General features: G+C 37.8%; 1 protein-coding gene and 1 long non-coding RNA gene across 2 annotated transcripts; one reads left to right on the forward strand and one right to left on the reverse strand.

Annotated features, from left to right (window-relative positions):
• Window positions 1-2,502: 2,502 nt before the first annotated feature.
• On the reverse strand, window positions 2,503-4,834 carry LOC125653925 (E3 ubiquitin-protein ligase TRIM71-like). Its single transcript, XM_056143143.1, has 2 exons — window positions 4,697-4,834; window positions 2,503-4,510 (listed from the first exon to the last, which is right to left on the reverse strand). The coding sequence occupies exon 2, from the start codon at window positions 4,478-4,480 to the stop codon at window positions 2,819-2,821; it is 1,662 nt and encodes a 553-aa protein (XP_055999118.1). The 5' UTR covers window positions 4,481-4,510; window positions 4,697-4,834; the 3' UTR covers window positions 2,503-2,818.
• LOC125653950 (uncharacterized) lies at window positions 3,687-6,081 on the forward strand. Its single transcript, XR_007362141.2, has 2 exons — window positions 3,687-3,814; window positions 5,984-6,081. It is a non-coding gene; the product is annotated as an uncharacterized LOC125653950 (long non-coding RNA).
• The last annotated feature ends 4,640 nt before the right edge of the window (window positions 6,082-10,721 follow it).

The following is a 10,721-nucleotide window of genomic DNA, read 5'->3' on the forward strand; positions in this document are numbered from 1 at the left end:
CAGCAGTCACAAATACAAGAGCCTCATAGGCAACAATGCTCACCTGAATCAAGGTGAACCCTCTTATTCTGCTGTTGGGATCTTGAAAAAGATTTGTTTTCAATCTTTATTCCAATGTAAACAAAAATTCACCCCATATTGTGATCCCAAAATGAGCACTACATAACCTTGATGCAAGGTCAAAGGTCATGGTATGAGATGAAAGGTTTTGCCATCAAGAATCTATATACAAAGTATGAAAGACCTACCTAAATATTTAATGAAATATTGCCTAGGATAAGTTTTTCTACAAGTAGGTTAAGATCAAGGTTAAGGTTACAAGGTCAACAACTTTGGTAGGAAAGGATTGATTGAATATTGTTTAACGTCCCTCTTGAGAATATTTCACTTGTATGGAGATGTCACCACTGCCGGTGAAGGGCTGCAGAATTTAGGCCTGTGCTTGGTGCGTTTGGCCTTTGAGCAAGGAGGGGTCTTTGTCGTGTCACACCTGCTGTGACAGGGGACCTTGGTTTTTGCAGTCTTGCAGTCTCATCCGAAGGACCGCCCCATTTAGTCGCCTTCTACGACAAGCAAGGGGTACTGAGGACCTATTCTAACCCTGATCCCCACAGGATTGGTAGGAAAGGAAAGGCCTTGTCATTTATTTTGACAAGGTAGGAAAGGAACGGCCTTGTCACAATATCATCTTATCAAAGGGTCTTGTCATAAGGTATTTTATATACAAAATATGAAAACACCAGCTTAAATAGTTCCAAAGATATGATCCTGATGAGGTTTTCTTAAAAGTTGGTCAAACTCCAAGGTCACAAGTTTAAAAACTTTGATGCGTAAAAAGGTTTTGTCACAAGAAGCAGATATGAAAAATGAAAGACCTATCATTCACAATTCAAAAATGATGAGCAGCAAGGTTCAAGTTTCAGCTAAAGTTTTGAAAGATCAGTCAAACTTTAAGGTCAAGACTGCAAAGTCAAAGAAAATGGTGTAAGATGTAAGGTTCTGTCATAAGGAATCTATCTACAAAATCCAAAGGCTGTACTTTAAATAGTTCAGGAGATACTGAATAAAAATTCAAACTCTAATTACAGTTAAGTCACAGGGTTAAAAACTATCAGGAAGGTTTTGTTGTATAGAATACCGATATATGAAATATGAGAGCCATATGACCCACAATTCAAAAGTTAGTACACATGTAGCAATAAAGTAGGGGGCAGACATACAGGACAGGACAATATGCCCCCCTCCATGGATATAGTCGCAAGAGAATAAACACTTAAATCCGCACACCTGCTACACTTGAAAATGATTTGTTTAAGTGAATTACCTGCACTATCTGAACGTGTTTGCATATTAACATGAACCTGCTGTTGTTGAGATGAAGAATTACCTGCACTATCTGAATGTGTTTGCATATTAACATGATCCTGCTGTTATTGAGATGAAGAATTTCAAAAACGTTTCTCTATATATCCCTGTATAAAACTTGTGTCCATTATTGCGCTCCCCCCCCCCCCCCCCCCCCCCCCCTTCTCCGAGGACAACATCTTGAACAAACTTGAATCTGCACTACCAGGGCATGCTTGCATATTGATGTGGTTAATTATGACCTTCTAGTCTTGTGAAGATTTTTCCTCTCTATATCCATGTAAAACTTTGATCTCCTGATGACGTCCTACCGCACCCCAGGCAGGCCATGGTTCTAACAAACTTGTATCTATACTATATCAGGAAACTTTTACATCAATCTCAGTTTTTCTGGCCCAGTGGTTCTTGAGAAGATTTTTAAATGACCCCACCGTATTTTTGCCTTTTCTTGATTATTTCCCCTTTGATCCTTCATTTGAACAAACTTGAATTCCCAGAGAAGATCATAATGCGAAAAGTTAATAACAGCAGACAAATTCTAATTGGAAAAGTTCCCTTTGTACTGTGGATATCAGCCTGGATAACTCAGTGGTTAGAGCACCTGACTATTACATATGTAATACAGGGGTCTCGGGTTTGATTCCCGGTCGAGTAAAACCACTGATATCAATCTGGATAGTTCAATGGTTAGAGCACCTGACTAGTAATACAGGGGTCTCGGGTTTGATTCCCAGTCCAGTCAAACCATTGATATCAATCTGGATAGCTCAGTGGTTAGAGCACCTGACTAGTAATACAGGGTTTGATTCCTGGTCCTGTCGTATCGTGGGAACGAAGGCCTTGGATTCGATTCTCGGCGTGACACCGGTTCAGCCATATATTCTTTTCCTTCCCATTACATTGACATATATGTAAATATATCACAGACTATCCTTGACAATTCAGTTTGATATGATTACACTTTGTTTATTTTGTAGGACGGTGGAGATTTAGATAAGTGGTGTGACATTATTGATGGTAAACAGAAGACTGTGACCTTGAATCTGAAGATCTGTGATGAAGACTGGACGTTTGGGGTCACTCTCTGTTACAGTACTACAAATCTAAGTAAGTACTCAGTAATAATGTAAGACTGAACTCTGTATCATGTTTATCTAATATATACATTGTAAAATCAAACACATATTGAATTAATTCACAAACAAAATAATGTTAAACTCACAAACACAAGTACATGTTACACATCACAAACAGAGGACTAATGTAATTAACACGGGGATGTAATTAACAAGCAGATGTAATTAACACGGTACTGTAATTAACACAGGGCTGTAATTAACAAGCAGATGTAATTAACACAGTGCTGTAAGTTACTCTGTGGTTGGACATGTAATTAACGCTGTGTGTAGAGCTGTGTAATTAACAGTGTTTAGCTGTTTAATTAACACTGTGTTTATAGATATTGGATTTTCTTCACTTTAGCAGTGTCACACTCAGCCACAAAGAGGTTGTCTCTGATGTCCACACATAAACCGTATGGACCGAGTAAATCACAGTGAATGTAACGGAGGAACTGTCCTTCCTGATCTAGGATGTGGATACGGTGATTCCAACAGTCTGCTGTCAGGATGTGACTCTGGCTGTCTGTAGTGATGCCGACTGGAGTAAATGATTGCTTGGTATTAGAGGGATGACCAGTGTATCTAAATCGGAGTTTTCCTGACTGATTGACCACCACTACTGCACTAGCTCTCCAGTCAGCCACACAGATATCCAGGTTCTTGTTCTCACTGAGGTATTTATTGTAATCACCAGATGAGAAGAGAGGACGACCCTGATCATCAAACTGAATGCTTTGTTTCTCTGTGGAGCCGGAGTAACGCACGACTTTGGATTGTTTGAGATCATCACTGTCCATGGTAACCAGGAGATCGTTACCCGCGGTACAGCAGACATAGCGAGGTCTCCACCCCTGTAGTGTGATCACGGTCTGTATCTGTTTATTCTTAATTAAGTTCACGGTGTTATTACTAGGGTCAGTATAAACAAGATCTCCGTCCCGTGTCACTGCTATGTCCTCTGGTGTGTACCCTGACTTGGTTTGTATTGATGTCAGTAGTTTACTCTGGAGGTTGAGCAGTTTCATGGTGTTGTTTATCCCGCGTGTCCAGACTTGATCTTCACTCAGACAGCTAACACTGTATAGTTCTCTATACCCAGTGTCTATGGTGGCGGTGACGCGCGGCTCATCAAGCAGTGGTTTGACTGGAGGAGACGATACAGCTTCTGCTGACTTCATTGTGTCGCCATGTTCTGTGTTAATGGATAATGGCGGCAGAGAACCAAACATTTCATTGAACTGATCTTTGTTTATTTTCTGAGGAGAGAAACTCGGTAATGTGACTCGGACTTTAGGCGGTAATGTTCTAAATTCGGAATTCCTAGATTTGTAAGTAGAGGTTAAGGAGACGTCATTTGATTTTAGGATTGATTTCAAGTCGGACATGATCTGTTTGAGTTCCGCCATTTTCTGTGTGATTTCTTCTGTATTTTTATTTAGTGCGTCCAGATGTTTAGTTTTCATCTCCGCAATGGCGGATTTCCGTCGGTTGACAATGGCGGTAATCTCCCGGTGTAAGATTTCTCCTTGTTGGTCAGCGACTGTGGTCAGTTTCCCGTAATTTGTTTCTAACTCGGCTTTCTCAGTTTGCACATTGGAGGCCATTTCTTCATATCGCGGGTAAATTCTTGTCTCGAGTTCTTCTAGATCTTTTTGTAAACTTTCTGTTTTAGCGCCGAGTTTTTCCAGAATATCTGACATATCGTGACCTTTGTGTTTACCTGAGGAGACGCAGGTAGAACAGACAGGAATGTTGCATTCCTCACAGTGAAGCTCGCAGTGTTTATCGGTGTGTTTCGGACATTTTGGGTAGTTAGGGGTAGCCTTTCTCTGTAAAAAGGGCACGACATTGTGTCTTTTAGACGAGTCTGAGAGGTGCTCTCCAACACAGGCCTTGCATAAGTTTGTATTACAAAGTTCACAATGACTCTGTAGGGGGACAGTTTCACAGAGGTCACACAGTAGGACTTCCTGAGCACTGCGCCGGGGATGCATTTCTGATGGCGGGATCACACGAGTATTTTACTGTCAATAAAAAAAAGAATCTTAGAGACATGAAAAGATATCGAAATTTTATGAAATTAGTAACGAAGTGAGCAGATCGATTCCGTTGATCACAGGTTAAGTGATCAGATCTATCTCATTAATCACAGAAATATCGATACTATTAACACTACAATGTCAGAATGCGTATATATAATTCTGTCTCACCTTAAAATCCAACATGGCCTCCCTGTTCTTTCGACCTTCCGTCTAGTCCTGAGAATTAAATACCTGTGCGGCGTGTCAGCCTGTATACACTATCTTCGTGTTATCGATTGTGTAAATAGTTTTAAAACTTGTTTTGACCTGAATCACGTTGGGTAGCTGTGTCAACATTTCCGTCAGAAGATAGAATTTCCTTTCATAAAAAATAAAATGCAATCAGAATAACTGCTTTCTTTGATTATACTTATTGAAATTCCGCCCCGTGCACACAAATAATATTGCGTTTAAGGTACAAAAGAAAAATTTGCAAGGTCTACTTGACGACACTGGGAAGGGGAGGGGGGTTGTCATTCAGTGGGGCCTCGTTTTGAATCGTAACAGTGAGGGTTCTTTATTTTGACAACGCCCATCATCGTCATATCTGAAGACCTGTAGCTTTTAGTTCCATATTACAGGGCGCTTTGTTAAGGGCCATTAACTAGATTTGTGAAATATTTTACCCATGCACGGTAAATCACGATATTAACTTTTTTATGTATATTTTACTTCAAAGCATCAAAAATAAAACATGCATATATTTATAAACATATTAATGGACAAGAATAAAAGTTCAGTGTTTGACAGATTCTCAGTCTGATTAAAACCAGCCCCCCCCCCCCCCCCTTTCTCCTATCGTCAGGAGAAGGGGGGATGGTTTTAATCAGACTGACAGCTTCTTATGCTAATGTTAAATTTATCCCCTTCAAACTATTCTTAATAGTACATTATATATATTTAGTAGTTAAAGCTTTGAATTGAATTCATGTATCAAAAGATGACTCCCCCTCTCCCCCATTTAATGTTTAGGCCGTTTTAGTAGATGATTCAATTAAGGATTTGGCAGGCGGGGATTTAAGAAAAAATTACTATGTCTCCTCCGGCTGTTTCCCCCCCCCCCCCCCCCCCCCCCCCCCCCCCCCCACTGTGAAAAAAATGATATGTGCTTATTTAATGAAATTCAACGTTTCTCTGCCTTTGAGCACACAAAAAACTCACACCAGTACATGTAATTGTTTGTAGGGGTATGGAAACGTTATCTCACCAGAGGGAGCAAGCTATATTTACCTGACAGACATTTACAATAAATCGCTCACCTGTGTACAGATAAAGAACATGTAAATTACCCGTATTTTAACGTCTAGGAGAAGATTGCGTAATGTGCTCTCTGGTGAGAGAATGCCATGAAATACGTTATGCATGATTTTGTATATCAATGTACATGTTGTTAACATATTTTGTTTTCTATTGTAGAATGAGTTGAGTGGAATAATGAACCTCCAGATGTCTATGTACATGTGTATATTATAATTAAACTTCTGTTGCACTCGCGCATGCGAGATTACTCTACATTACGTGTTCGAGTTTTATTTCCTGAATATTTTAGGTTTTCTTGAAATAGTGAAATACAGCAGAAACAAAAAAAAAAAAACAAAAAAAAAAAACTTTCTTCCAGTGATTTATTGAATAAAAATCACCATATATTGCTTGTTATTGTATTGTGGAGGTTTATATATAGTCAGCGAAACCAACGATCCTCCGAAACCAACACGTACAATATCACACCCATCACTCGGAAAACAGGATGATCGGGATAATGCTTTATAAATTAAAAACAAAAAATGCTCTACAATCCTAAACCGGGTATATTTTGTATCCTTCAAATGGAAATGTCTGTTGTGTGTAAAATCATTATAGGATTGAATAGATAAATTTTGTTCATGGAGAAATGAATATAAAAACCGAATCGCAAACTTTGTTTTAAAAAAGTTTGCAATTCGCTTTTTACATTCGTTTCTCCATGAAGAAAACAATTTATATGTTTAATACCTGTAATTCAATTGCAAATTAAAAACTGTCAGTTTTCCGTGAAATGTATTAACAACAGAGTCGAAATAGAAAAAGCTGCAGATTCGTGGAGTAATTTACACGCATGTCGGCCGCCAGCAGAAATCAACAGCAATTGCAGTTTTCTCTGCTTTACTGCAAGGTACACAGTTTAGGACATGCGTATATTAAAAAATAGAATTGTCGATCAGCCTCGAATTTGGGGCTTAAGAAACGCTTTCCGTCTGTTATTTGAACGTAGACAGATTCAAAGAGTGAGTTCCTGACACATTTATTCAATTTCTCACTCTCACTGAACAGATTATCATTATTATTAGCCGAGACTATATTGGACAAAGTTTTGCTCATCGTCAGTTTTGGATAATTTGTGCATTCCTTTGAATAACTACGCACTGAGCCCTCTTTCCGATTACCACAATACTCGCCGCTCCAATGAGCAGATAGCGCCGTTACAAATTTTCTCAAATTTCGGGGTTTTTTTTTATCAATTTTATTTTTGCAAAATTATTAGGCTGGCGACCGTCACTCCTATGCCGACGCCATTGGACTTATTTACACAATATGGCCTAATTCTACCCAGCGTCGCTCTAAGCATACCTTGAATTATTTCCACACCCCATTTTGTATTCCGTTTAATAGAGTTGAAATGTTGGCTGTCTTGCAGATATTTGATTTCTTCTGTATTTTTTTTAAAATCTCTTTGGGTCCTCAATCATATAGTGTTTTAAGAATTTTCTTCTCTCAATCTTTTTCCTTCCATTTCTTCAATCAGTTTTTTTTTATACATGAAAGACGCGCCTACGTCACCAGTATCAGAGAAGGGTTCTTCTATCTCACCGTCATAAATTTGTAAGTCAACTTTTTTCAAATATCCAAGTTCTCGGGATTTTTCTCCCATTTTTAATTTTGCAATGAAATTCCCCTAACCCGTCAAATCCACATAGCTGATGTTTGCGTCAGTTTTCAATTTAGAGTTATCGCCCTTTAGGGTCTTTAGAGGGCCGAAATTCGGCCCCATTCCCAGTGCTGTAAAGCAGGTGTTTTTCCCAAAATGATGCCAAAGAAAATTAACAAATGATGGATGCGTTGATGTGACTATGTCATTAGGGGTCATCCAAGCTGCAAAACGTAACAAGTTTTCTGTATGTCAAAGACCGGGAATTTTAAAAAGCTACATTGATGATGAATTTTCAAATGGTTAATTTTTTGCCTGCTTTTCTTATTCATTTGTGTGAAACGAATTTTCTAATCAAATATCAATCAATGAAACTTCCCAAACTTGAAGGCCCTGACTCTTGGATTCAAAATGTAAAAAAAAAAAAAAAAAAAATCCCTGCGGCCTATCCTTAGCTGTACAGAAATGAACATATGGTTTAGTTTTTTTTTTAATTTTATTTGTACGATTTTGTTTAGTTTGAAACAAGATTAAAATTGTGAGTAATTCAGTTAGATAGTAAGTTTAAAATTTTTCTAAAACTTGATGTTGAGAAGTTGTATAAGGTAATAATTGAAAAACAAATAAAACAGTGGGGGTTTTTTTTTTTTGGTTTTTTTTTTATATGTAACAGTATATAATATATATGGAGGTGGGTTACGTCGAATTATGATGCAAATATTGAACAATTGAATCTGTACATTAGTATTATCTCTTGGAAAATAGTTCGGTAATTGAAATTGTAAATTTACACTCATTTGGGAAATGAATAGAAACTAAAAGTCTTTATTATGTTTCTAGTGGAAAAGCATCATGAATGAAGAAATAATTCAATTATTTTGTAATAACGCCAAAATAGTATTAGTTACGGACAACAATACTTGCGACGATCGAACATGACGTCATACGAGTCAACAAGTATCACACATGTAGTCATAAATAGAGAAAAGGTGTGAAACGGGCGTCTGGGCGTCTGTCTGTCCCTGTGTTTACGTCCTTAATAAGTGGGTCTGTGTCCCTAATCACCGCGTGTTTACGTCCTTAATAAGTGGGTCTGTGTCCCTAATCACCGCGTGTTTTCGTCCTTAATAAGTCTTACCTTTGTTACCATTATCAGACCTCATTGATTTTCCTGCGCTTCTTTGATTGAAATACATATTTCGTTGTGGAGGGGTGGAGGTCGGAAGGTCATTCCCGAGAAATTATTGAAATATTGAAGACTCATTTGCACTACTCTAAGCATCAAAATAATTACAATAGACATTATGTAAATGCATTGTACAAATTTTCCAAGATTTTTTATTTGGGATGCCATCGTTACACAAACACTACGTCCACAGAAACCCTAAAGAGAGAGAGAGAGGAGGGGGGTAGACTTCGTGTCAGCTTCTGTTTGGGATAAAACCATTACGCAAACACTACAGCTACAGAAACCCTACAGACGGCCCATATTGAGGGGTATCTTGACCATTCTTCATTTGGTTGTACATGTACACAGATCTACTTGGATTTATTCATTCTCTCGAAACATGGATATTTTACCTACTATACCCACGACACTGCGAACTCCCAGGACACGTCGGGTAATATTATATTTAGGAAATTATTTATATACGATATATAACAATTTAATTAGAAGTTTTAAAAAGCAAAGGTTTAGAAATGGGCTAAACCTGTCATTTGCAATACATAAATATGACAAAGTTTGAAGGTTTACGGGAAATAGAAATGCGGTATGCATGTAGGTAGAAATTTTAATTATTATTTTTTTTTTTTGCACAAATGAAGACACTAAGCATAATTTGTAATAACCTGAGAAATTTCCGTGTATATCATAAAAATATACACAACAACTGATCTCTTGGCCAGGTAAATTCCAGGTAAATAACATTGACCATGGATAAGCTCCGCCCACATTCAGTCATCCGTGGAGCAACCGTACGGTGTTTTTTTGGGGTCTTTAAGTTGAGTTAGTCATTGTGATCACCATAAGTTTATAAAAAATATTTAACCATTATTTATACCATGTAGAATACATTGTGAAAAGAAAAGGCCCGACGGAATAATAATTTTATATTCGATTTTAAAAACTAGAAATATATATGAATATATTTGTTTGCAAACATTTATGGACACAAATGCGTTTGAGAAGGAAAAACATGTGTAGGCACGTACCTACTCGAGCCTAATGAAGTTACGCTCCTGATTAATTGATTATGGACCGGTGTTGTAGAGTGAGCCTTCACCCATAATGAGACCCCCCCCCCCCCCCCCCCGGAAGCTTCCCTCTAGAGTGAACCTTCCCCATGGTTGTTGGGTATACAGGACTCGCAACAAACACGCCGAATACGGCATGCAATACCCGTGTTTCAATAGTCAAGGCTGCTAACGAGAACTTGTATGTTTTTCTGAATGAAAGTTGTTGACAACGGCATGGTGCCTTTTACGAAAAAGCCGTTGTGAACTTTGCAAAGCTTTGGAAGAAAAACTTTAAGGCCAAACAAGGTAAATAACCGTTAAACAGTTTCAGTTTATATATTCCAGTAGTAAATTGCTATATTGAATCAATTTTTACAGGTGCATGTACTTCGAATAATGTTGAACTTTATAAATGCGTATTAAACTTCCCATATTTTGTTTTGTGGCCAGAGTCATGTACAGTTGCCCATTGTTGGTTGTAGAAAATAATACATACGAGTATAAGAGCTTTTGGACTGTAGTAGTATAGAATATTAAATATTTGATACACTCCGTATACATTGTATCTGATACTCAGAAAAAAAAGAAGACAATTTAATTTTTACGATTTCAAAAATTATCTTTAGACTACATGTATAATGTATTGACACAGAAAATGTATTCGGCTTGTCCCTCGTACTGGGGAATCCTTCAGGTATTTAAATACATGGCAAATACGCAATGAGTATAAATATGAATGAAGGTCATTCTACGTCACGAGTGCTGGCACGGAGCACCGATTAGGGAAAATTCCCGCTTCGGTGCAACACCCTCACAGTAAGAAGTATTGTTCCTTAGAACAAAATATCAAGGTTGGGTTTTTTTTTTTTCAAACTGAACTTGAAGAAAAAAATTATGTATCTGTTTAGTACCACCTTATATGAATGGGGAAATGTTTCAGTGAGGAAAAAATGAGATCCGCCTTCATAGATTGATCGTCATTACGGTGTACATGTGTTTATATAGATACTA

Source organism: Ostrea edulis, chromosome 7, assembly GCF_947568905.1.
Source record: "Ostrea edulis chromosome 7, xbOstEdul1.1, whole genome shotgun sequence".
Classification (NCBI taxonomy): Eukaryota; Metazoa; Mollusca; class Bivalvia; order Ostreida; family Ostreidae; genus Ostrea; species Ostrea edulis.

Excerpts from the sequence above, each read along its gene's own strand:
- LOC125653925 (XM_056143143.1), bottom strand. The coding sequence starts at position 4,480 with ATGCATCCCCGGCGCAGTGCTCAGGAAGTCCTACTGTGTGACCTCTGT.